The 26,957-nt window shown below is 40.1% G+C and overlaps 1 protein-coding gene across 5 annotated transcripts in view; it reads right to left on the bottom strand.

Annotated features, from left to right (window-relative positions):
* Positions 1-12: 12 nt before the first annotated feature.
* Positions 13-26,957, bottom strand: part of pkn3 (protein kinase N3) — a 57,483-nt gene continuing 30,538 nt past the window's right edge. For 4 of the 5 annotated variants that reach the window (XM_028602457.1, XM_028602455.1, XM_028602458.1 and 1 more), the window contains 17 exons: positions 19,209-19,422; positions 18,394-18,576; positions 15,677-15,786; positions 14,134-14,277; positions 13,609-13,684; positions 10,852-11,011; positions 9,088-9,181; positions 8,783-8,844; positions 8,158-8,227; positions 7,791-7,882; positions 6,643-6,819; positions 6,497-6,559; positions 6,331-6,407; positions 5,886-6,028; positions 2,580-2,687; positions 2,357-2,437; positions 13-910 (listed from right to left, as the gene is read on the bottom strand). In XM_028602457.1, the coding sequence (XP_028458258.1) occupies positions 710-910; positions 2,357-2,437; positions 2,580-2,687; positions 5,886-6,028; positions 6,331-6,407; positions 6,497-6,559; positions 6,643-6,819; positions 7,791-7,882; positions 8,158-8,227; positions 8,783-8,844; positions 9,088-9,181; positions 10,852-11,011; positions 13,609-13,684; positions 14,134-14,277; positions 15,677-15,786; positions 18,394-18,576; positions 19,209-19,422 (2,055 nt within the window). In that variant the 3' untranslated portion in view covers positions 13-709. The remainder of the gene's footprint in view (positions 911-2,356; positions 2,438-2,579; positions 2,688-5,885; positions 6,029-6,330; positions 6,408-6,496; positions 6,560-6,642; positions 6,820-7,790; positions 7,883-8,157; positions 8,228-8,782; positions 8,845-9,087; positions 9,182-10,851; positions 11,012-13,608; positions 13,685-14,133; positions 14,278-15,676; positions 15,787-18,393; positions 18,577-19,208; positions 19,423-26,957) is intronic. The other variant, XM_028602456.1, reaches the window with a different exon arrangement.

A 26,957-nucleotide genomic window follows, 5' to 3' on the forward strand; every position in this document is an offset into this window, starting at 1 on the left:
TTCCTTGTCATTAAAAGTCCAGCAGATATACATTTATTCATTATTTCCTTCATGTAGTTTACACTTTACATATAGACTGGTTTGTTCTATATAAGCATAATCTTCATGATAGTATTTTAAAATAACAAATACAATTGTATTGACTGAGAAACATATGAAAGAACAAATGAACAATTTCTCTATTATCAGTATATTATATCCCAATAACATAAGACAGATGGACGTATAATGGTAATACGAAATTGCAGAAGGTACTTTGCTGTACTGTAATAATGTAATGCTTTGGCCTTCAGAGTCACTTTTCTTTAATATCACAAATATTTACAGTTTAGTACTTTGGATAGAGACGGCTCGAACAATGTCCACTTGTAAAAATATAGCCCTCGTAACATTTCATAACGTAAACCCAAAAGCCTTCAGCCTTTTGAATGGCTGAACAGCTCGAGCTATCATGATACAGACCTAGCAAGTGTCAACATTTGTCAATTGTCCAGCAAAATCAGCTGCAGCCTGTTGCACTTCACTGGTATCTGAAGGACTTAGTGTGCATAGAGATGATGTGAACCTGGAACTGTGTGGACATGAAAAAGGCAGGACTGGTTTCTCAGCTTCTGTTGATTTAGAAGAGCTTTATGGCAAATAAAAGTAGTTATAAACAGGAGCTGCCTTTCACAATGACGTGGCAGCACAGAGGGGGGAGTCCCTTTGGTCAACTCATGAAAGAAAAGTCAAAGTCAGCAAAGATTTCTTGTTGCTCGGCAGTGAGGACGCACGGTGTTCGTGGGAGGGTAAGGACTGGCTTGAGGCGAGTGAACTCTTCGTCGAAGTTACTGACGTCCTTTAGCGCTCTGACGACTGGCAGGAAGGGAGGCTTCATCTTTTTGGCCAGGAGGGCGCCCCAGTCCATTCCCTGTTTACAGACAAGCAATCAATTTATTTGTCATGTGATATTACATGAAATTACAGTGAAATGTAGTCCTGTCTGTTTCTACAATTTATGCACACACACACACACACACACACACACACACACACACACACACACACACACACACACACACACACACACACACACACACACACACACACACACACACACACACACACACACACATATATAGACCTCCTAAAAAGGACCCTTCCACTAGGTTCCTGGTGGTTCAATATTTTTCTCATAACATTTTTCCTCACTTCCACACCACAGTAACTTCAAGGTCCCTATTTTAACAATTTAAGCGCACGGCGTGAAGCACCTGGCGCAGGTGCGTTTAGGGCGTGTCCAAATCCACTTTGCTAGTTTGACGGCAGCAAAAAAGGTCTGTGCGTCAGGCGCCTGGTTCTAAAGGGTTGTACGTAGTGTCTTAATTAATCATAGGTGTGTTTTGGGCGTAACATGCAATAAACCAATCAGAGTGTTATCTCCCATTCCCTTTAAAAGCCAGGCGCGTTTGGACCTTGGAGCATTGCTATTATGATGGCTGATTTGCACCGTAATATTTTATTCGTAATCTTTTGCATGTTTGTGTGCTGTGTGTGTAACAAGCATAGTGTGCGCGCGCTGTGCATCAGCCTAGGCGCATTTTACTAATTTGCTGTTAAAATAACAATGAAATGCTGCGTTATTGACTTTAGACCAGGTTTTTGTTGGTCAATGACGCGATCACTTTCTGCCGCCTAAAGATAGCAATACGCCAAGAATTCACCTGAACACACCTCCCTGTAAGACCAGCACACCCATGGGCGCACAGATGGGCGCAGATGCATTTGCTATTTAAATGCGGGCGGTGGACGGGAAATTGACAACTGGGTCGGTCTTAAACTAGCAAAGACACTTATGTCAGGCTTTGCAAGATAGGGCCCCAAAAGTCGTCAGCAATATAGTACACAAATGGCACATGAATATCTCAATGAAGTGGGAAATGTTACATGAAGACAAAATACATTCTTACTCTCAAACTTGTCTAATAAAGTTAGTACACAACTGATGTGAATATCCCAGTCATTCTAATGTTGCAGCACACAACTGTTCGATGCCTATAGGTTTCCAAAAGTTGATATTCTACTGACTCTAGTTTGTTGTTACTTCAAATAAGCTGTATTGTGAAAATGTGAATGTTTAAGAAATGTCTAAGGGGGCAGTAGAACTTTACTACCAAAGAGGCAAACGGAGCTCTGACGTAAAAAATAAATAAATGCATGAGATAAAGAACTAAAGAAAATATTTCTCTTTTGAAGCTGAAGTACAGTTACTGTATTTGTCCTGAGTTAAAGCTCTAAAGAACAGTCTGTCAGAGACTTGTTTTGTAATGAAGAAGTGAAGAGCAAGATGAATAGCAGTGCCTGGCTGGATAATGACCTGAAAGAATTTGTGTCTTTTGATCTCCGAGGCGTCTTCCTCTCCTGCTCCTAGTCTCATCTCAGGGGTTTTCTGCAGCAGCTAAAACACAGTGAGAGAAAGTGAGGTGAGTCAGTACACACAGAAGAGGGACACACAACCCTCAGATCATTCAGACTGAGGCATTTGTCTAACAAGATCAGTAGAAACTCATGTAGTAAAATCCATTTGATGGGAAGCCAACCTTTTGAATGAGGGACACCGACTCAGGAGAAAGAAAGCGAGGGTAGCGCACATCATCGTTGACGATGCTGTCAAACACCTCTTCCTCATCATCACCTGGGAAAGGAGACTGAAAGACAACAAAGAGCAGCAGAAGCTTAAAACAGATTCTGTTCCACCTGTGGTTATATTATAATACAGGTAGATCACCTGAGTTAATGTGTGTTTGCTTTTGAGCTAAACATTGGATAAATATTTGTAAGGTGTCTACAGATCTTAACAAACTTTGTTGTACTTCCTGCATATAGTTTCCCATTTTTCAAGTCTGTCTTAAAACAATAATCACATGCGCACATATACATGGACATAGTTTTTCGCTGTACCTGTTCATTCTGTCCATACTGACCTCAAAGAGGTCCCTTTGCAATTCCAAGAGATGGACAAAATTCAATCAATTTCCAGTGATAAGCTGTTGTGGTCTGTATCGTGCAAGCCTACAAATAGTATGGCACTTCACCAGGTCTGGATTAACCCAAAATGAGCTAGCTCAACCAGATAGGTTGAAATAATTTGATTACCGTGTAAGCAGAGTATAAATGGAAATATTAAAAAGGCATTTGTTACGAATTTTTGCTGCGTTTCTCTATCTCTCCACCGTTATATATTCCATATGTACAGGGAACTCTTTAAGACACCCCGTTGCTGCCCAAGCCCAGATAGTTTAAAAACAAGTTACAACCAACTGTTGGAAAAAGAACACTATGAAACCATAAACCAGGTCAAGGCCCAGCAAGTTGCAAAGGCCAAGCCTGAAAGGCAGAGGGGCTGCCGGGAGGAGATTGCAAGATGTAAGATCAACCCAAGAAACACATTGAGGCCCAAACATTTACTTTTCATTTGTTCAGACTCTGAATGCACTCCAGGAGCAGATCCACATGACAGCTGCATTGTTCCTCCGAGGCCCATCAATTAGCCAATCATTGAGATGACCGAGGATCCTTAGCCCTCAGTGCCTATGAGTGCAATAACTACCTCCTAGCATTCAGCTAATGGGAGGCTTCCCACCACAAGGCGCACAAGGTAGCAACACCAAGGGTTGAGTGCCAGCCTCTGAGAAACCAGGGAACAGTCATGCTCATGCAGTGTGGAAGCACAAACACACACTGCCTTTTACCACTGCCAAAATTCCTTACAAGGTCACAACCGACTTTTCTGCCTCCAGGAAAAACGACAGGAGGTCCCACTGCTGTCGCAGAGTAGGGATCCACCTGGTTAACTTACACCATGTGGCAAGCACCCTCCCAATGGCTGTACTTTACAAGTAGCCAGCCCTAGGTTCTGTAAAGGGGCCTGGGCCTCCTGTGTTGTCCTCACCACAGGCCCAGGCAAGCCCAAAGCTAGGATGCGGTCACTGTCAGGGGCCAGGCACCAGCCTGAGCTGAGCTGAGGACTGAGCCTTAGGACATGGGGCACGTCGCCCTCCTGGAATCCAGAACCATGCACAGGAAAGTTGATACCTGGGAAGGCTGGAGCTCGCCATTTTTGCAGGCCCAGGCTCTGAATGCGCTCCAGGAGCAGATCCACATGATAGCTGCATTGTACATCCAAGGACCATCAATTAGCCAATCATTGAGATGACTGAGGATCCTTAGCCCTCACTGCCCTCACACTAGACAGGCTACTTTTAGCCAAGGAGGTGGATATCCCTGTCCTCGGAACCTCTACTGGATGAGGGTCTTCACCAGCTTTATGAAAAGGTGGGAGACCTCGTCACAGGAGATCAGCCATTACAAGGCTTATTATGCACTTGTTGTTCGTTACTACTAGGCTATAGTGCAATTTATCACACAGTTTATTGCGCAGATTATTTTGTTCAGCTTAATGTTTGATTTATTATGCAGCTTACTACGCGGCTTAATGGAATTACTGCACGGCTTACTGCTCAGTTTATTGCACCCTCGTATAGTTATAAGTCAGGGCCTGAGGGCTTTAAGGGTTATGAGATGCAGCCCCTGTGTATTTATGGGGGGTTAAATATGGTTTTGTATTTTTGCTGTGTGTGCCTCCTCCCTCTCTTCTCCAAGTTGGCTGGTGATTGCTTGAGTGACCACACCTGTGTTCACTAAGCTCCCTGGATAAAGGAGGCAACTCTGCAACTTCCTCTTCTTTTCATTTGTTGTGCCTGGCAGCAAACTTTTGGTTTAAAGAGTTAGAGGTGAGCTAGGCCTAGTTTTGTTAAATTAATTAAATGTTTTTATCAAAACCTCCAGGTCCCATCCTCCTCAACATCTTGTGAACCTTTTGCTTATATAAGCAATAAGCACTTTACCATACAACTTTGCCATTCATTTTCAATTGTCGTGTTATTGTCCCCGGTACCATCGACAAGCATCTCCAATCCTTCCTTCAGCCATTAAACACCAATGGTTACTCCCTGATTTCTATTGGGACATAACATATTTGGAATACATACAGTAACTCGATTTTGACACAGGGACCTTCTACAAAATGGGGCTGAGTACAATACCTGCTCAGCAGCAGGCAGATACCATTAGAGACTAGCTGGTGAACATAGTGAAGCATTTAGCAGCTAAAGAGACTCATTTTCCCTCAGGAGTTGGTTGAAAACAGAGCTAAAAGAGAGTGAATGTTGGACTTCACATGGACACTAATCTGCATCAACGGAAGTACATTTCCAAGAGAATTGCCTGTCCCTCATCTTCGGGAAACAACAAGAAACTTCGAGCTAGCAAGCTACACCCTGAAAATGGCAAGTTTTGAAGAAATTTTGGCAACAAGACAGATCTGCTTGGTTTCTTTCTGTGAATGTTTGTAAAGAATTAACAAATAAAATGTTTACCGCATTTACTATCTAACTGGGATGTTTTGGTACTAATTGGAGAGGATTGCTGTGGACGAAGTAAATGTAAATGTAAATGGACTGTTCTTATATAGCGCTTTTTCTAGTCTCAACGACTACTCAAAGTGCTTTAACATTGTACAGGAACCATTCACCATTCACACACATTCATACACTGTGGCCGAGGCTGCCGTACAAGGTGCCACCTGCTCATCAGATAATCAGTCACACACATTTACACTCCGATGCGCAGCATCGGGGGCAACTCGGGGTTCAGTGTCTTGCCCAAGGACACTTCGACATGGGACTGCAGGGCCAAGGATCGAACCACCAACCTTCCGATGCCGCCCCAGTGTATGTATATGTATACAGCTAATTTAAATAGCTCACCTCATGCTCCCCTGAGCAGTTGCCTACCTAGCATTTGCCTTGTTCAGGTTGGTAATTACTGGTTATGTTTATACTGACCTCCCCCACCAGCATCTCATAGATGAGCACCCCCAGCCCCCACCAGTCCACACTGCGGGTGTAGTTGTTGTCTGTCAGCACCTCTGGGGCCAGAAATTCTGGTGTGCCGCAGAATGTTGAGGTGCGATCCCCGTGGCCCATGCCTACACACAGTACAGCCTTACTTAGATATCACTACAGACAAATTAAACAGTGATTACACACACTCATATTTCGACACATACTATAGTCTACTAAACTATTTAAAAAAGTTACTTATACTTAAAGTTACTATACCATCACAACAATAGGTGCTCACTTTTTAAGCCTGCACATACAAAATCCTATCATGAGATGAACACTTCTGTACCAACTATGATATGGAAATCACTGTAGACTTATTGCCATGTACTGTAGGTAAAACATTTTCATCACATAAGAGTTTGAAAAACGACAACGATCTTACCTTCTTTGCACAAGCCAAAGTCTGCTATTCTGACAAAACCATCTGCATCCATTAGCAGATTATCCAGCTTCAGATCCCTGACACAAATCAAATTATGCAACATGCTCCCAACATTCATCAAGGAATGAAGTAATACTGTTTTGAAAGCAGTTTGAGAAGGACTCACCTGTAAACTATTTTGTTTTGGTGTAGGAACTCCAGGCCGAGCAGCACACATGAAGAATAAAACCTTAAAACAGAGAGAAAGGGATGGATATAATAGCAACATCCTGTATTTTTGTCGGTGGACTTTACAGAGTGATGTGTGCTAACCAGGCCTGTTTCTCAGTGAAGATGCTGGTGTGAATGTGTGTCATGAGGTCTCCTCCGGGGGAGTAGGCCATCACAAAGCACACGTGGTCTGCAGTCTGGAAGCAGCCGTACAAGTTCACCAAGAAAGGATGCTGTGATGTGTTGATCACTTCAAAGATCCGCTTTTCACACATGAGGCTGAACACAAACACACAAAGACATTTGTCATATTTAACTCAAAAGCATTTTTCAAACATGCCTAACTCTACCCAGCATAAATGCTGTATTATAAACTTTATGTTCAGCATATTTGTAATAATTTTATGACAAAACACCTTTAATTGTTAAGAACTGGTTAATAATGAAAATGCTGGGCCTTTGTAATAATTAGGCATTTTGAATACTTTAAGAATAAGAAAGCAATTTGTTGCTTGATGCTTTGCCACCAACTTCCCAATATTTTTGTTAGAGAAAAGCAAGTTTCTTTTGTATTCCCTTGTGTGTTTATTTCATCAATATAATTTTTTTTACTATTTTGATTTCCTGTTATCCTATTCTATCCTATATTTAGGACCATAATGTTCTCTTTGTAGCTTAAGTTTAAATTGTAGTTTATTTAATCTTCCCTTTTTTCATTCATGGTTCTGACAACTCTGCGTCTTTCACATGAACACAATGCTAGCTGGATTGGCAGAGTTAACAGAGCTACTTGATTATCAACGTCATGATACCAGTTATCCAGGATCACTGATTACTTAGGCTCAGTAAAACAAGGTTACCCAAAGAGAGGCAGACTAACTTGATCCTGCTTTCTGTGTTATGGGCCCCTGGTGCAGTCACATATTTACATGCTTTCCATTAGGAATATGGCAGAGTAGTAGAAAGAAAATTTGACACTATAAGGGCATGGTCACTCAAGCGCAAAATTAACATTGGCAAATATTCGCCTGATGTTCACTAGCATTTCAACTTCAACTCTGGTGAACTCTGACCGCCGGAATTGCAGCCTCAACCAATGGCAAAGAACCACAAAAACTAATGGACTACAAACCACAGATTTAAACCGATTTCCGTGTGCATCACATCCTGCACTGTCCACTTTTAGCAGAACATCTCCTAACCCTAACCCGTGTTCTAAATATGTATTAAGTAGTTGTAGGATAGCTTACCTGTCAACTTCGTCGCGTGTCACAATGTCTCCTTTCTTCAGGGCTTTGATGGCATACAGTTTGCCTGACTTCTTATACTCTGCTAGCAGCACCTTTGGTACAGGAGAAAGTTTGATGCATATTAACATTCATATCTAAAAACATTTGTCTTTATTAAAGAGTACAGACAGGTGCTACAGGAAATGAGGCAAGAGAGAGATTGGGTGATAACATGCAACAAAGGTTCCTAGAGAACCTTGGACTGGGGAAGATGTGATAGCATGGTCAACCTCCAAGTCAGTAGGACACCCTTTTAACCTTCATTTTTCTGGTCAAAATGCTACTATTGACATTTTTACGGGTAGAACAAGTTACAGTAGATGCGTACCTTACCAAAGTGACCTCTTCCCAGAACTGAAATGCAGTTGAAGTCTTCCATCTGAAGTCCTGCGTCCCTGCTACATGAGAGTCAAAAGTGCACAAATATTTTGCAACTGAAGAATTCCTTACCCATTATCATTTTCTAATAGTTTTTGTGTTGTCTTCTGCACTTAAAACATGAATCAAAGAGTACTATTAAATCTGCATTCTTTAAAATGGCATCCAGCTTAGCGAAGAGGAAACTTTTCTAACTTCAAAATTGCTGACCAGCTACACTGTGATGTATTATTTTTATTATTATTAAGTTTTTTTTACACCAGGGAAAATGTACAAAAAACTACTTTCTATCTGTAAGTCCCATGTTGTAACTCACATGTGCTACTGAGAGGAAGCCTTCCTTTTAGCTGCACAGTGGAGATATTTCACAGTGTATGAATTTAATATATACAGCATGTAAAATGTTTACAGTGTCTTCTGGTTAACTTAAATGTGAATTGTGAAGTTTACCAAAGTTAGAAAGGTAAATGTATATTTTAGGCAGTTTTAGTTTATAAAGAAAATATATTAAAGATTAAAAAGCATGTCAGAAACAAAAATACAGTTTTTCCACGTTCCTACTCTGTATGACTTACTGTGGGGGTGGATAAATCGAGGGATTTCGCTTGGGATTTGGGCTCCTGTTCTCACCAGGACACTGGTTTTTTAGACGATAGAGATAAACAGACATTTGAATCACTCAAACGAGGAAAATTAAAAAAAATTGGAGACAAATTGAAACATAGGAATGGAACAAAACCACTGCTCTAGATTATTACCTCAGTTTTAATATTATACAAAGTCAATATTTTACCATTACCCCCTTGTTTTACGGGTATTCATTTTTGTATAACTGCTCTCACTGTTCAAACATTTGAGACAGACCATCTGACTTACTTACCATTAGTGGAGAGTCTTTAGTGTTCTTTCTTGTGCAATTTGGAGATCTGCCAGGTTGTTCTTCATTAAAATTTAGACCAACCACAGCAGGATCTCTGAAAAACCAACAGGAAAAGCTATTTTACTGCCACTATTCTTGTTTTAGTGCTGTCTGATGACTGTGCTGGTGTATGGTTGATTTCTAAATTTCTTTGAGCAGTATCTCCAAATACATTCAAACTAAAGTTACTGTCTCAAAAACACTTACACATGGCCACAATATAAAATACAGGTGCAGACCTGTATTTTATATTGTGGCCATGTGACCTACTCATTTCTTTATGAAGAAACTATCCCCAAAACAAGTATTGGTACAAACAAACAAAATAAGAAATACATACTAAAAGCCCTTCTGGGGTTTTGCATTTTAAGTTTTCCTCCAGCAGCTAGCACCTCCTAAACCATGGTTTTAAATTCTCCTCGTATGTTTTCACTCCTAGAACCATTGTTGTATCACATTAGAGTGAATGTTATATCCACTTTCTAATTTTCTTATTTTATAGATATACTGATTTTTATGATTTCTGTATCGCAATTGATGGAAAACAATATGCTCTAGCCTTTAATAGGATTTAAGATGTACTGTAAATCTTTTAAAAAGCAGGGAAAGTGCTTTTTGGGGACTATTTTCGGTGGCAAATTAATCCATATCTGCTGCTTTAGTATGAGTATTTTGTGGGCAGCAGGACGGTGTCTGTGGGATTGAGTCAAAATAAACTAGTGTACATGTTCATGATGATGAAGGAACATGTCACCCAGTGCAACGGTCTGGCTCATTGATGAGATTTAATAGTTTTTGGACAACAATGGAGCTCAGAGAACAAATATTATCCTTTAATAAAGCTCATCTTCATAGCCTCACATATTTTTATTGAACAAATAGGGCTGGGTATTGACAATGACTTATTGATATGATGATATATTTTTTTAGAATCAGAAAAGGATCTATTGCCACTAAGTATCACTTACAAGGAATTTGCCTTGTTTGTTATGTTAAATTAGATATCAATTAGGTTAGGGACATTTCAGTAGCAATACCAATTTTGCTTGGATACAAAAACGATTCTCAGAGAACTTATGCTGTATATTGGCTCTATAGTAACACATTCTGACGGGTCACATATTTTGGTGTAACACCGCAAAAGCCTGTGTTACAGTATCCAGCCAGGTAAAAGATAGTAGGATATTTCTTTATATAGGCCTAATTGTATTTTAATTTTATTTTAGAAATTATCTGTTGAAGTTATGGCTGATACTGGGGCGGAGCCATCACAGAAAAAAAGGAAATTAAACAAAGAACAACTAAAAACTAAAAGGGAAAGTGATGGACGGGCTTTCAACAGATGGAGACAATTACGGGATTGTAAATGATTCAAAACCCACCCGAATTGGCCCTCAGGTATGTAATATGTCTACTATATTCATAAAGTAACTTTACAATGCGTGATGTGGTTTTAGTCAGTAGCATACATTAAATAACGTCCCCCTTCTATTTGGCGCCTGGATTTTATTCCTTTTCAGTCCTTGTTTGTTTTGGCCTACTTTATTTTTCCTACTTAAGAAAGGAAGTAAAGTAAAGTAGGCTAAGTTACCGCATGCAACACTTGAAATGCAATGATGCATCTGTAACGTATTCTCATATTGTAAATTATGAGCTGGTGGAAAAACAGCCTTATGTCACCAGGAAAAGCTTAATCACAGTGTCTAACACACCACAGAGCCGTACCGTGCAGGAGAAGTGATGGATGATGGGGAGCCAGTGTTATGGATTGCTAATGGAGGGCTCATGGGCTCCATGGAGCTGCAGGGAGGCAGGATGCTCATCATCAAACGGCCCCAAGTGGCAAAGTTCATGTTCATCTGGGCAGCACGCAGGAAGTCCTTCCCTAGGAGGAGATAAGGGAAGAAAAAAACAACAACAAAAAAACCAGATAAAATCTGAGCTATATACTAAAATACTATAATATGCAAGTAATGAGAAAAGGAAAAATATCTGTGTCTGAGTCATCTTTTTTTGTTTTAATTACAATCAATTTTACAAGCAATTATTAAAATGTATTCAAGTTACCTTTGCACATAATAAATAAGCAACCACCACAATCTACAAATTGTCAAATTATGCTTCTTGGAAACAGAAATTGATTATCTAAGTTATAATGTATATAATCTTTATCATTTATTTTTGAATGTTAAATGACTTAGACTAGGTGTGGTCAAACTATGGCACACGGGCCAACCTTCGCTTTAAAATGGCCGTATAGTGTACTGCTATGCAGTGTGTGTACTGCGGACAGGGACCTGGTGTTGTGGGTGGCAGGAAGCAAGGGCAAGCTGAATTGGCAGAGCAACAACATAATGCTTTTCCTCGCCGCACAGATGAGGCGTTACAGGTTCAAGGAGTGTAAGAAAAAGCTTCATAAGAGAGGTGAGATTCAGAATCCTGTATCCTGCCAAACTTAAAATAGACGCCAAGGATGGAGTTAAGACATTAGACAACCCCCGAAAGGCAATGGCATTCATAGAAAATATGGAGGGATTTGTCAGTGCAACGTGGGATCTGCTAATATAGGGCACAGGCTGGGACCCTACTTGGACATATTTCCTTTCGTAGGACTCTGGTTAGCAAATTTTTTTCTTTCGGTAGCAGTGCACAGGAGACGGAGCATGTGTAGTGAGAACGGATTACGGACAGAAAAGACTAACTTTAAAAGGGAGTTGGACTGTGCATTGTTCAGGTTCAGGTGCACATGGACTGGCCTGTGAGTATTAGGGATTTAGCTGTGTTAAGTCATCACCACTATGAATTTGTGCTCAGAAGATGGCTTTAATATTTATTATATAGTTATATCGTCTAACTAGAGCTCTATACGTTCCTCTACCTGGATTCATCAAGAGGAGGAAGGTTATGTCAAGTCTTAAAAAAAACATGATGAGATATTTTTGCAAGAAACGCATGCTGTATGTCAACTGTGGAATCTGAAAAATTGTGTGGAGGATGGGTAGGATATGTGTTCCACAGTGTGGGGTCTAGCAGGAGTAGAGGGATCATTACACTGATTAGCAAGCACCTGCAATTTAAATTAATTAAACAAATTAAGGATAATTCTGGAATAGTTGTTATAGTTCTGGCTGAAATACAAGGGCAAGAACCAATTCTGGATAACATATATGCACATAATGTAGACGATCAGGCATTTTTTTATAGATTTGGAATAATTCAATTCAATTTTTGAATAGAAATTACAAGCTGTAGGGAACCACCATATTGTTCTAGGGAACAATTTTGATTTGATAATGGATCCAGCTTGGACTACAGTGGGGTTGCAGCACACCAGGGCCCCTAGAGCCTATCTCACATTACAGAGGATTAGTAAAATTTTAGGATTAGGCCCGATACCACTTTTTGCTTCCCGATACCGATTCCGATACCTGAACTTACGTATTGGCCGATACAGAGTACCAATCCGATACCAGAGTGTCATATATTTCATTATGTTTTAACAGCTGTATACTACTATTCCTGTACGGGTGCGATGTGATTTCTATTTTTGTTGTCAGTCTGGCTCAGGTTAAACTCTTTGTGAAACATGAACAAACAAACAATGAATGCCCCAGAACTTTCTTTTATTCTCCAGTTTGACAGTCAGTTATAACGGAAAAAGAACATAAATAAACTACTTTAATGTAGATTTTCAGGCAGTATCGGAGCCGATACCGATACTGGTATCGGTATCGGAACATCAATACTACTCGCAAATAGCGATGTTTTACAAACAAGCTTTAAGCGGTCATTTTGTAGTCTAATCTTTTATTAGTTTGCTATGAATCTTGAAATTTTGACAAATTCTTGTAAACTTAGCTGCTGCCAGAGACAAACCAGGCCCTCCCCACTGGAGCAGTGAATCCTCATGGCTACTTGATATGCATGTGAGAAAGATTTACATTTGAGCCACCCAAAATGTTCTTTTGCCAACAGAATAAGGGGCTTGGTGGCCAATGCGGTCAGTGCTTAAAAATATTAGCATCTATCCCTGTTCTATTATGCAACTTAGGCAATAAAAAGGTTGCTTTTTCTAAGAAGGAAACTTCTCTTTTGTATATTTACTATTGCTGGGTTAGGGTTGTTTATTTTGTTATTATTTTTTTGTATGTCACTAATATTGTAATTACTGTGTTATTTTGATAGAAAATGAATTGTCTATGGCACATGGGGTTTTCTGGCCTAGAAACACTTGCAGTCTAACTGGTTGAAAAGTACACATTTACTTTTGTTTGGCCTGTGACTACTATTTTTTCGGTCTATGGCCCACAATTAAAAATGTTGCCACCCCTGGCTTAGAGCCATTTTATTGATGATGAAATTGATTGGTTGGTAATTAGCGCTGGGTATCACCACTGATTTCGATTCATTATCGATCAACAAATAAATAAATAACATCTGAAGAAATAACCGATGCAATGCAATATAAATGAATGTTACTACCTTTTTCTTTAGGGAAAATTCTCCTCTGCCTCTGGAGTTTGGAACGCCGCTCAATGACAGGATTGATAAATGTAACCTAGAAATGAAAATAAAAACATTTTTATAAAGGATTAGAACTTTTCATTTTTATTGTGTATCAATAATAATATTAGTAGCTAACCCAGTAGCACACCCAATTTATGTTAGGACAGCAAACACCCTGAGCGTCAGAACAGTGCCGCTCCAGGGCAACAGATTTTCGTTATCACAGAGCACACACCCACAGCAGTGAGCAATAACTGCCAGTGTGCCTAAAAAATGTGTTAATGAGGGCTATTTTGCTTTTGTTTATAGGATTGTTGCATTTAACAGAGTTGTTTCTTTAGACTGAAAGAGTTAAGAGAGCTTGTATCTCACGAATATCTAACATATATAAGGTGTTTTAAAAAATTATATATATATATATATTTTATGTGTAGTTGGTTAGAAAGACATGATGATGTTACAGGAGGAAATAAACTACATGCAAAATATGAAAGTCAAAACCTCAATGAAGAGGATGCCCTGAGGTTCCAGCTGGAGACACATGCCATGTCGGTGGTTATCCAAGAAATCCTCCAGCCGCAGGAACTTCACCCCACTTAAGGCTCGCCAGTCTCTCCAATACACAGCAATTTCCAGCTCCCTGGACTAGATCAATATTCATAGATGTTTATAAACTTATTTAATTAATTCTTTTTGTTTTTCTTTTCAAAAGACTGGATTTTTACATTTGGTGGAGCAGCATGACTTTAACTTTTGAATTCAACAATGAGGTAACAGACAGTTGATGGCATTTAACTCACTGCCAACTAATTTATGTTGCAGGATCTCTTCATTGACGCAAAAATGATATACTCTTACTGTTTTGGAAAAACCGTAAGTAAAAAAAATTCATCTTTAAATCAGGTTGTGTAGTACTCCCAATGACTAGTAAACTGACCTGTATGTGTGAAATTAGTGACTTCTGCTTTACAATTGAGAATGAGAGCTGGGATGTTCAATGCAATACTAAAACCCAAGTATTAAGCAGGTATGCTGAGCGTGCAGTGGTCAAACCAGATTAGAGCAAATGTCAGAGGATTAGCAGTGGGATTATTATGAGAGAGTAGGAGGTTGACAGAGTATCAAAGACATAATTGGCCATTATGACTTACTGAGGGACAAGATGTCAGGGCTCTGTTATTGTTCTCAGGCTGTTAACAGATGTTCACCATTAGGATAGATTGAGATTCAAATTTTCAAGCGATTCCACAGTCGCAGACAAATTTCCAATATCAGAATGAAATCATGAGAGTCTTGCTAAAGTTGGGGTGGGCTTCCATCGTCTCAAGCCGTCTTAAGTTAGCCTTTTGCCCGTCTTGACGTTAAAAAAAAAAATCAAACGCGTTTGATATTATCGCATGTTTTAAGTCTTGATTTCGAAGTTATATCAAAATCTTGCAAATTGTGACCCTGCAAGATGCCCAGTCTTTGCACAATCTTGTTGACTTAAAACTCAGTGACATTATGACGTCATGGACACTATGATGAGATTGACTTTAGATGTAAGACGGATGTCTATAGATGTGAGATGGTATCAGCCTTTAGTCTTTTTATAGTCTTCTAGTGTATGGTAGGCATAATGTGAACAAAAATCTTTGAAATTGGTCCAGTATTGAGCGAGAACACTGTAAATGGAAATAGTAGGGCAATAGGTGCATCGTCAATTTTTGTCCACTAAAAGTGCTTTTTTTTTTTGCCACTGACAGGCTCAGATTGATAACTAAAATTAGTCTTTTATTCTTAAATTCTCTCCAGACAACAAGATGTTACCCTTTGTCTGTAATAACATCAAATACAGTACATAAAGTGTCATTAGAAACATATGCCTGGAGAGAGGGATATTTGATCAACACTTTCCTTCAGTTTAAATGCTCTTCAGAAATGAATTTATTGTAACACTGCTTTATCACAGTTAATAGACAGTAACTCGGTAAAAAATTATGTTTTATGTCATACTAAAAACAGGTTAGTGTTCTAGCTGCTTGTTGAAGTGAAAGCCACTGACCCGTTCCAGTTCAATGCTGAAGCTCTGGCCCCAGGCCTCTTTGCCCAGCTGTCTCCAGTGTGTGCGCCCCACTATCCTGTTGTCCACCTTCAGCACAGCACTTATCTCCGCTGAGAGTGGACACAAACACAGAGATACAAACTGATACAAGCACTAACAACTAAAGACCAATAAAGTTTGTAACAGTTTGTGTGGATATTTTAAATAGAGAAAAATACAATGTCAGCTCCCATTCAAAGCATGGAAAATTCTGAACGCAGAAATAATATTTTTCAGGCTGTCAAATGTTTTAAAAGGCCTTGTGAAACGGTGGTCAGAGCGCCATTTGTTTCTGCATATTTACGCATTTCCTTTAAAAACACAAAGCTTGTCTCGGATATTGATTGCTTTTTACCGTGTGTTTTTGTGTCCAACTAAGTGATGGGAAAAACAATCTTTGACAATGAGTCCATTATTATGCAAGTATTTTTAATGGAGTCTGGTACCAAATTATGCTATAATAAGAAGAGTTTGTAAGGTTGGTTTTGTGATTATGCAAGATAGAAGACATATGTTGTTATAACAACAACTATCTACTAATAACAAGAAAATATGTCATAATGACAAAAATATGAAGTGAAAAGGATCTTTAAAAAAAACAAGAAAAACAGCAAATATTGTTTTTTGTCATGGTGGGGCATCCATACAATGCCATAAAATAAGGTGCAGTCAAACATACAGTACGCTAAATTAACATCAGCAATTATTCACCTCTAATTTACTTCCATTCTGTGCAAGGGAAGGGACGAGAGAAAACGTTCGCTTCCGGGAAACTGAGGAAATCGCAGCCTCAACCAATAGCAAATGTGTGTGGTTGACCCCATTTGGCTGTAGTTTTTATTAAGTTAGCCAAGAGGGAAGAGACTTATTGTTGGCGAGTCTAACCAGCTGTTATCGCTTCGGCAGGCAATGATTACTCACTCACGCATTCACTTATGTGCGACCGCAGCTTTAAAGGGTAACTAATGTTTTTTTCAACCTGGACTCTACGTTCCTATGTTTTTGTGTCTAAGTGACTGATGGGAACAACAATCTTTGACATTGGTCCAGTATTAAGTGAGATCGCTGAAGTCAGCAGCAACAAAACAAGCTACAGTGTAAGTTAATAGGGCAAATGTGCAGCTTGTACCTTCGCAAAAGTGCTTTTTTTGCCACTGTCAAAATTATGGAAAAGATTTATAAGGAGGTCGACCTTTCTATTAAAGAGTAAGATCCTTTTTTTTTTTTTCAAATGCGAAATTGCGTTCGCTAAACCCACCAGGCTCCATGTAAATAAACACTACATACACTTCATTGAAAGTTTTGGGTTGTCTTTCCACTTTTCCAACCATCACACCTCTAGTTTTGGTTGAAATAAACACATAGTTTACCTTTTTACATGTGAAAATATGTTGGCTCTATACACGCTAAAAGTATTGTTTTTTTTAAATGTTTCTGGTTAAACAGAAAGGTCTTAGAGGTTTTAAAAAAGCCTATATCTGTATGGATCCTTTTCATAATGTTGTCCGACACAGAATAATAATCTAAGCCTTTCAGTGGCAAAATAAAACAGTTTTCGTGGACCAAATTGACGATGCACATTTGCCCATTAGGGTTACATTGCAGCCCGGTCTGGTTGCCGGTTACAGCGTTCACACTTAATACTGGACCAATTTCAAAGATTGTTGTTCCTATCAGTCACTTACACAATAACACAGAAAAATAGGGTCCAGGTTGAAAAACGGTAGTTACTCTTTAAGCTTCAGGAGCAGCTGCGTTATCCATCTGGACCTTTTTTCACCGTGTTTTGGCTCTGAGGTCACTTAGGCACTGCCCTAAACTTCTGATGGGTAGAACTTTCAGGGGTTGTATGTAGCCTGAGAGAAAGTTCTGTGGACACTAATCCTAAAACTACTCAACTTCTTCTTCATGTTTTTGGGGTGTATTTTGGGGTATAAATGCAATATTGTAATGATGAGATGCTACAAAACATGAGTCAAAGCTAAGACTGCAAAGGACAGTGTTACTGATCTTTTTTATTTTCTATATCTGTCATTTGTGGTTCGAGATATAAATACTGCATTATCTCAGTTTCCGTTTTCCATCAATGAAATGTATTATAAAGTTCAGGGTTAATGCATTAATAACAGTAGTTTAGGCCAGTGGTTCCCAACCTGGGGTCCGGGCACCCCCAGGGGGGGCAGCAAAGATCACGGCGGCAAGTCTTTATCTGGTTTGAGGTTGAGGTAAAAAAAAAAAAAAAAAAAAAGTGCACATGTTTATTATCATAATACACTAGAATATATAATGTATACAAAAGTCTGTATGAAACGTCCTAACGGGTGTCAGCTTTTCTTAGACATGAGTAGGGGGGTGGGGCGCCAAGGAAAAAAGATTGGGAACCAGTGGTTTAGGCCACATTTCTGTCTGTATGTATGTCTATGTCCTCTTTTTTTTATACGAGCTACCCAGGGATGCAAAAAGAATTTCAGCACTGGCTGACAATAAAGTTATATCGTATCGTATTGTATTTCTAATTCTCGAGAATTATTTTCTAATTCTCTGCAAGAAACTCAACAAACACAAACCATGAATAGGCTAAGAAGCAGACAAATTACACTGAATACATAGCTGCATGATTTAAATAAAGGGAAGTAAATTAGCCAACCAAAAAAGTTTTAGTTGGAGTGTTGACTTACATGAGAGGTCCTCAGCCTTGGTCGCCTTGCCATTAGCACTGCGTCCTGATAGGCCGGTTTTCACCTTCACAGACTTTCCGTCTGAGATGCTTACAGGGCTGGGTGACACACTGGTCACATGACCACGGCCTGGAACGGATTCCATCAGTTCTTGGCAGCCCATTAAACATACCTCCAACCGACCTAAGGAAAGGCAATTCAGTTATCAATTCAGGTTTGAGAAAACACTATTTTAACTTTAATGGAAAACTTAATGGGAATTAGTTTACTTGATGAACAAAATGTAAATGTTCTAGAGATCACAAAACAGTGGAGGTTGGATGGGAAGTTATTCAGTGGTGGAAGAGGTACTGAGATCGCGTACATATGTAAAAGTACTGTAACAATGTAAAAACACTCTGTTACACGTTAATGGGAGAAGGACAAAGAACACAAAGCTATTATACACCAATCTGTTTTCAGTTTTTTACTTTTCTCTAAACTTAAGATTTTTTTGTGTAAAATACTGGCTAATTTCACTCTGAAAAGTTATTTAAATGAAGCCGAGAAGTTTAAAGGAGAACGGTCTCTGTGTTGGAACTGCTTTAACATCTGAAACAAGAGAAGGGGCTTAATCCACAGGCTGCATCTTTGTCACAACCCCAAAATGTCTGGGAACCACTGGTTGAACCTTTAACAGTATAAAGTAATATAAAATTGTAAATTGTAACTCAAGTACAGTATTTAAGTACTTGAAAGTAAATGCACTTTGTTACCTTCCACCACCAAGTTATAAGAAATTGAATGAATATATATTGAAATATATTAGTAGCAACCTGTTAGACTGGCAGGTTTGAACAAGAAGGAAGAAGAGGACGGAGTGTTGGATTGCTTCTTCAGTAGCCCATAGGAAGGCGAGGTTCCCAACATTAGTTCCTTCTTAATGGCACCATGCTTGGGATGGTCCTGAGGCAGCTCACTTAAACGTCTCTCCAGGGAGAGGCGTAACAAATCCACCTTCTGAGAGGACTCTTGCATTCGCGTCTGGGCCTGAGGGACACAGAACACTCTTCAGAGTAAAGCCTGAAAAAAGATTTTTATCCGGGGTATTATCCCTTTATTAGGTAGCGACAGTAAGGAAACATGGAGGGAGGGGGGAAGCGAGAGAGAGAGAGAGAGAGAGAGAGAGAGAGAGAGAGAGAGAGAGAGAGAGAGAGAGATGAGTAGGACATTAAACAAAGGTCACCAGCCAGAGTCAAACCTGTCAGAAAAAAATATGGAGGGAGTCTTCGATAATTTCAAGTTAGTAAGTTTCAAAGTTATATAATTGAAAACACAGAGCTTATATCACTCCCTTCAGATTTATAGAAAAATGGACATAAGCTCCCCTGATCTCTGCTGGCATGGTAAGTGGTACTTTACATCCTGTGGCACCACCCCGCATTCTTTCATGACAGAAGTGTTTAATTCAATATCAGTAATTATAAATATAAAGCTTTCAACATTTCCTTTTGTTTGTTTGCTGTGTTCTAGGGCTGCATTCAATTATTTTAACTGGTTGCCTGATAACTGGTTTAAAATATTTTGGGTAGAATAGCACGGCGGTTTACCAACTTTGACTGCGGTTCACTTTTTGCTGCTTCCAACGTTACATGATTGCTGGGTATACCAAGCAAACTTGTCTTTACTTTCCTGGAGAACAAGCGGCAGAAACATCGCAACAACCCAACAAAAAAGGTTGAAAAAAAAAAAAAGGCGATACCATAACTGGCTTTTCTGTGTCTACCCTTCACAATAAAAGCCCAGCTTAAATACACAGAGCATTTTGCTAAGAGGAAACTAAATAAAAAGCCATTTGCCAACACTAAATATCAAACAAAAGCCTAGGGCTGGGCATCGTTCAAAATCGTTTGATCCGGTGGCAATTTCGATACCTCAGTTTCGATGCAGTTTCCTTAACGATACTTTTTTTTTTCTCTCATTTAAATTTTTATTGAATTCTTAATAGCAAAGTATATAAGAGTATATAAGTACAGGGTTGGTCATACATTTCAGAATCTTGGCATAAACATATGACATGTCAACGAAGGAAAAATAAAACTCAAAAAATAAAGTAAGAAATATAAGGGGGAAATCCAGTCTACAGAAGACGAAGACGCTATGCTGTATTTAGTCTCTGCTTTCTTAGGTTGAGTTTTCATTAGCCCTTGTGTAGGTCCAAAAAAGATCCCAAGAGGTCATCCCATCCTCCTTGTTAGCCGACAGTTTGTGAAGCATAGATTCATAAGATGCCGTCTCCACCATTGCATTAGTCCAGTCTTTCAGATTAGGAGATAAAGTAGTTTTCCAGTGTCTTAAAATAACTCTAGAAGCAGTGACCAAGCCCATCATAATGACAGAAAAAGTTCTTTTGGATATATTCGGTATTTGTGATCTGTCCCCTAGTAAACATACGGCAGGAGTCAGAGGAATCACTGAACCTGACCAGTTACTCTGGAAGTCCACAACTTTGACCCAAAATTGACTCACTAATGCACATTCCCATACACAGTGAAGAAAAGTTCCTACCTCTGTTTTACTGTTTCATTCTATGTAATCTCACAGGGGTATGATAATATCTATGCATGATCTTATATTGTGTGAAATTCCCTCTTGCTTCCCTTACATACTTTCCACATTCTAATATAATTTTCTGAACAATTACCAACGCCACTGCCTCCAATACACTGACGTTTTACCAATATGTATGGCAGGATTAAACCACAATGAAGCATATATCTGTACATATTGCGACAACTTATACATTTTGTTTAACAATACTTTAATACATTTTAAAATCCATTTCAACATCAACAAAAATCCACTAAACACAAAACTTTTATTTTCCACCTTAATTGTGAATCAAAACCGTTCTGGTTAACACTGCTCACTCAGAGTAACATTAATAAAACTGGTTGTGCTTTTGGATAGGGGTGTGCCAGTCAGATACTCAGGATGGGATCAATCCGAACTTGGCCAAAATTAACAAAAAAAGAGGAACCTTTTTGCCACAACATACTATATTATAAAAAATAAATAAACAAATGACATTGTGTACAGGCTAATATTGAACTAACTAAAATGCAAAAGAATGTAAACAACAAATACTTTTTAGTGCAAACTGCATAATGACACAAACCTTTAACAATAAAGGAATGTACTTTAATTGCCTTGGTGCTGAAAGGTGCTGTAGAAATAAAGTTGCCTTGCCTTACAACCTCAGCCTGTCTGCTTGTCTCAGAGGAAGTGTAAAACAACAGCACCGCGACCGCTTCGGCTCGCCATTAATATCATATATCAGCAAACGCTGTCTGTTTTGAAAAACTGTAACCACACTTGAAACCACTTTTTTGCCGTGACTCTCTGTGACTTCAACAAAACTGCAGAGCGACTTAGTTTACTCTCTGTGCGTGAGTGTGTGTGTGTGTGTGTGTGTGTGTGTCTCAATTGGAGCTCCGCTCTGTGTCAATATGCAGAGAGGACAGATAAGCTCGCGCTTACGCGCTCAGACGCTTTTGGAACAGAAATTTGGCACCGAAAGAAAAATTATTTTTCGATACTCAATATGATCAGTTTTTTTCAGTGCCATAAAAGTATCGACGTTCGGTGCCCAGCCCTACAAAAGCCAGACAAAATATCTATGGCTTCCACCTTTTCTTTCCGCCCCCTCTGTCTCTCTTTCTCTGCGCTTAATTTTGATATTTTGTGATTACATTCTGAATCTGCAACGTTCTCTGTCAGGTAAATGTAGTAGTACAATGTCTTCCTCTGATGACATTGTACATAGTACACTGTAAATCAGTAGTAGGCTATACAGTGGAGTTGCATATTAGGTGGTTTGGGGTCCTTCTGTAATTTTGGGGTACAATTTGGTTCTGGAGAATGCTACAAGCAGCAATGAGATTATTTGTATTAATAAAAGGTTAATTAAACTATAGCTGGGTTTTGACAGCAGGAACTTTTCCCCGGAACTAGGAACCTTCTAAGGAACTTGCTGCGTTTTGACGACCACCTGGACCAGGGTCTAGATTTATGTTATGGGGACATTTTCTTTTCTTTCTTTTTTCAAAAAAAATAGTAGACTAAAACAACCACGGACTGAAAAGAAATACAAACTGGGCGCTGAATGGAAGAGGGACGTAATTTTACGTAGGCTACTAACATACAACCACGTCTCGCCTTGTAAAGTTATTTCATGAATGAAATAGACATATTACATACCTGTCTAGGTGGAAGAGGGCCAATTCAGGGTCTATTTTGAATCATTTACAACCCCATAGTTGTCTCCATCTGTTGAAAGCCCGACAACAAAGGTTGATTTGGGTTTTCGCCCATCGTCTGTCACTCTACCTTTTAGCCTTTAGTTTTTGTTTGTTAATTTCCTTTTTTCTTGTGATGATCCTGCCCCAGAGTCAGCCATAACTACAGACAGATAACTTCTAAAATAAAATTAAAATACAATAAATATCCTGCCACCTTTTACCTGATACTCAAATACAGGCTTTTCTGTGACTCATCAGAATGTTTGACTGTAGCCCACATTCTGACTGTAGACCAAGAACATTTCTCTTTCTTTCATGAAATAAAAGTAAATTTAGGCTTTGCTGTCGGCTTCCCAACTCATTCAAAAAATTAGGGGCTCAGCTTTTCTTAGACATAAGTAGGGGATACCAAGGAAAAAATGTTGGGAACCCCTGCTCTAAAGCACAGTAAGACAACATCTCAAGTGTTTTTTAGATGAAACGGGCGGACACACTGAACTTGCAGGCTGCATAGTGTGTTTATCCCTGCGACCACCAGCAGCCCTCATCCTGTCATGTTGCTTTACACATCAGTGGACTAATTTGCCTAATCCTCATGTTTTAGCCCACAGTGTAAACAGACACTGGGCTGAAGGAACGTTCAAGTTTTAAAAATAGTTCTGGGGACCTAAAATATCCCAGAACTGTTTGGAGTGAGATTACATGCGTTAGCGGATGAGCCATCCCAATATTTGCCGCAGTGGCCCCCCTACCCTCTGTCTCCTGTGTGCCCTCTTCCACTGTCTCCTGTGTGCTCTCTTCCACTGTCTCCTGTGTGCTCTCTTCCACTGTCTCCTGTGTGCTCTCTTCCACTGTCTCCTGTGTGCTCTCTTCCACTGTCTCCTGTGTGCTCTCTTCCAATGTCTCTTCCACTGTCTCCTGTGTGCTCTCTTCCACGGTCTCCTGTGTGCTCTCTTCCACTGTCTCCTGTGTGCTCTCTTCCACTGTCTCCTGTGTGCTCTCTTCCACTGTCTCCTGTGTGCTCTCTTCCACTGTCTCCTGTGTGCTCTCTTCCACTGCCTCCTGTGTGCTCTCTTCCACTGCCTCCTGTGTGCTCTCTTCCACTGTCTCCTGTGTGCTCTCTTCTACTGTCTCCTGTGTGCTCTCTTCCAATGTCTCTTCCACTGTCTCCTGTGTGCTCTCTTCCACTGCCTCCTGTGTGCTCTCTTCCACTGCCTCCTGTGTGCTCTCTTCCACTGTCTCCTGTGTGCCTCCTGTGTGCTCTCTTCCACTGCCTCCTGTGTGCTCTCTTCCACTGTCTCCTGTGTGCTCTCTTCCACTGTCTCCTGTGTGCTCTCTTCCACTGTCTCCTGTGTGCTGTCTTCCAATGTCTCTTCCACTGTCTCCTGTGTGCTGTCTTCCACTGTCTCCTGTTTATTTCATGAAACAAAGAGAAATGTTCTTGTCTCCTGTGTGTTCTCTTCCAATGTCTCCTGTGTGCTCTCTTCCACTGCCTCCTGTGTGTTCTCTTCCACTGTCTCCTGTGTGCTCTCTTCCACTGCCTCCTGTGTGTTCTCTTCCACTGTCTCCTGTGTGCTGTCTTCCACTGTCTCCTGTGTGCTCTCTTCCACTGCCTCCTGTGTGCTCTCTTCCACTGTCTCCTGTGTGCTGTCTTCCACTGCCTCCTGTGTGCTCTCTTCCACTGCCTCCTGTGTGCTCTCTTCCACTGTCTCCTGTATGCTCTCTTCCACGACGAACGCCGTGCTTGAGCTAGGTTACTGGTTACACAGCGTTCGTCGTTCGACTGATCATGACAAGATGGCGCCTGCCTGTATACATGAACGGTACAGTCTTTATAAACTATGTTTTTAATAAAATGTCTGTACACTTACAAAGTTGTCAATGCTTCGGTTTACATGTAGGGACCCACATTATGTTGCCGTGGAAGTGTGGTGCTATTTAAAGCCTTGTTAGTGGTGTAGAAATAGCGATTTCTTTTTACTTTATCCGTGCCCCAACAACTAGCGTCATAAGCTAATTAGCGGTTTGTGTAGGGTGACCAGATTTCCTGGAACTAAAAAACGGGACACTTTGCGCGTGACCGTAGTGCTTGTGCACGCACATGCTTTTTAATGTGCCAGCCCAGGTCAGACATAGACACAGACAGATTAGACACAATTTTGCCAACAGCACACGTAGGCCTACTGCTCACAACATAATGGGGTATCTCAGTTAATATTCATGAATTTTCTTCGTATGTAGCCTATATATCTATCATTGAGTGAGTTTTGTGTGGGACCAAATTTATTTTACAGAATTAAAGCATTCTTTTGGAAAATGCACCCACTGAACTTGTGAAAAACTTTGTGAAAAGGTATTTTTGATTGCATGGCACTAAACGAATTATTTGGAACTGCTGCCACAGGCTTGAACTAAAGTTAAGGTAACACTTTACGGTAAGGGTACATGAATTATGAATTCATGTATGAATTAATTCATTTGTGCATTACTTCATTCCTTTATATCTTATGAATCATCAGGAATTGACATGACCTCATGCATGAACACCACATCAACTAAAGCATTAGGTAAGGTGGGTACATAATTATTGAGATATAGATATATATATATATAGATATATATATATATATATATAGATAGATAGATAGATAGACACACACACATACATATATATATATATATATATATATATATACAGTGGGGGAAATAAGTATTTGACCCCTTGCTGATTTTGCAGGTTTGCCCACTTACAAAGAATGCAAAAATCTACAATTTTAATCATATGTACATTCTAACAGTGAAAGACAGAATCCCAAAGAAAATTCCAGAAAATCACATCATATGAATTTATTAAAATTGATAACCATCTGATGAGGAAAAACAAGTATTTGACCCCCTGGACAAACAGCAAGTATTCTGGCTCCTACAAGCCAGTTAGTCTTTCTTTAAGACACAGCCCCAATCCGAACCAATTGTCTACATGAAATACACCTGCCTCACCTCGTTACCTGTATAAAAGACACCTGTCAACACCCAAACAACCAGCATCCAACATCACCACCATGGGCAAGACCAAAGAGCTTTCTACGGACATCAGGGACAAGATTGTTGATCTGCACAAGGCTGGGATGGGCTACAAGAGAATCGGAAAGCAACTTGGAGAGAAAAGATCAACTGTCGGTGCAGTTATCAGGAAATGGAAGAAGCACCACACCACCGCCAACCTCCCTTGGTCTGGGCCTCCACACAAGATCTTGCCTCGTAGGGTGTCCATGATCATGCGAACGGTGAGGAATCATCCCAAAACCACAAGGGGGGAACTGATGAATCAACTGAAGGCAGCTGGGACCACAGTTACAAAAGAAACGGTTGGTAACACACTACGCCGTCATGGATTGAAATCCTGCAGCGCACGCAAGGTCCCCCTGCTCAAGAAGAAACATGTACAGGCCCGCATGAAGTTCGCCATTCACCACCTGGACGACTCAGAAGAAGCCTGGAAGGAGGTGATGTGGTCAGATGAGACCAAAATAGAACTTTTTGGCCTCAACTCAACTCGTCGTGTTTGGAGGGCAAAGAACACCGAGTACAACCCAAAGAACACCATCCCCACCGTCAAGCATGGTGGTGGCAACATCACGCTTTGGGGGTGCTTTTCAGCCAAGGGGACGGGACAACTCCATCGTATTGAGGGGAGGATGGACGGGGCCATGTATCGTGGAATTCTGGACCGACATCTCCTTCCCTCAGTGAGAGAGCTGAAGATGGGTCGAGGATGGGTGTTTCAGCACGACAACGACCCTAAGCACACCGCCAAAGCAACAAAAGAGTGGCTGAAGAAGAAGCACATCAAGGTTCTGGAGTGGCCTAGCCAGTCTCCAGACCTGAATCGATTGAAAATCTTTGGAGGGAGCTTAAAATTCGAGTTGCCAGGCGACAACCTCGAACCTGAATGATTTGGAGGCTGTCTGCAGGGAGGAGTGGGCCAACATCCCTGCCGAAATGTGCACAAACCTTGTCACCAACTATAAAAACCGTTTGACATCTGTGCTGGCCAATAATGGCTTTTCTACAAAATATTAACATGCTGTTTGTCCAGGGGGTCAAATACTTGTTTTTCCTCATCAGATGGTTATCAATTTTAATAAATTCATATGATGTGATTTTCTGGAATTTTCTTTGGGATTCTGTCTTTCACTGTTAGAATGTACATATGATTAAAATTGTAGATTTTTGCATTCTTTGTAAGTGGGCAAACCTGCAAAATCAGCAAGGGGTCAAATA

The sequence above is a fragment of the Perca flavescens genome, chromosome 16 (genome assembly GCF_004354835.1).
Source record: "Perca flavescens isolate YP-PL-M2 chromosome 16, PFLA_1.0, whole genome shotgun sequence".
In the NCBI taxonomy this organism is placed as follows: domain Eukaryota; kingdom Metazoa; phylum Chordata; class Actinopteri; order Perciformes; family Percidae; genus Perca; species Perca flavescens.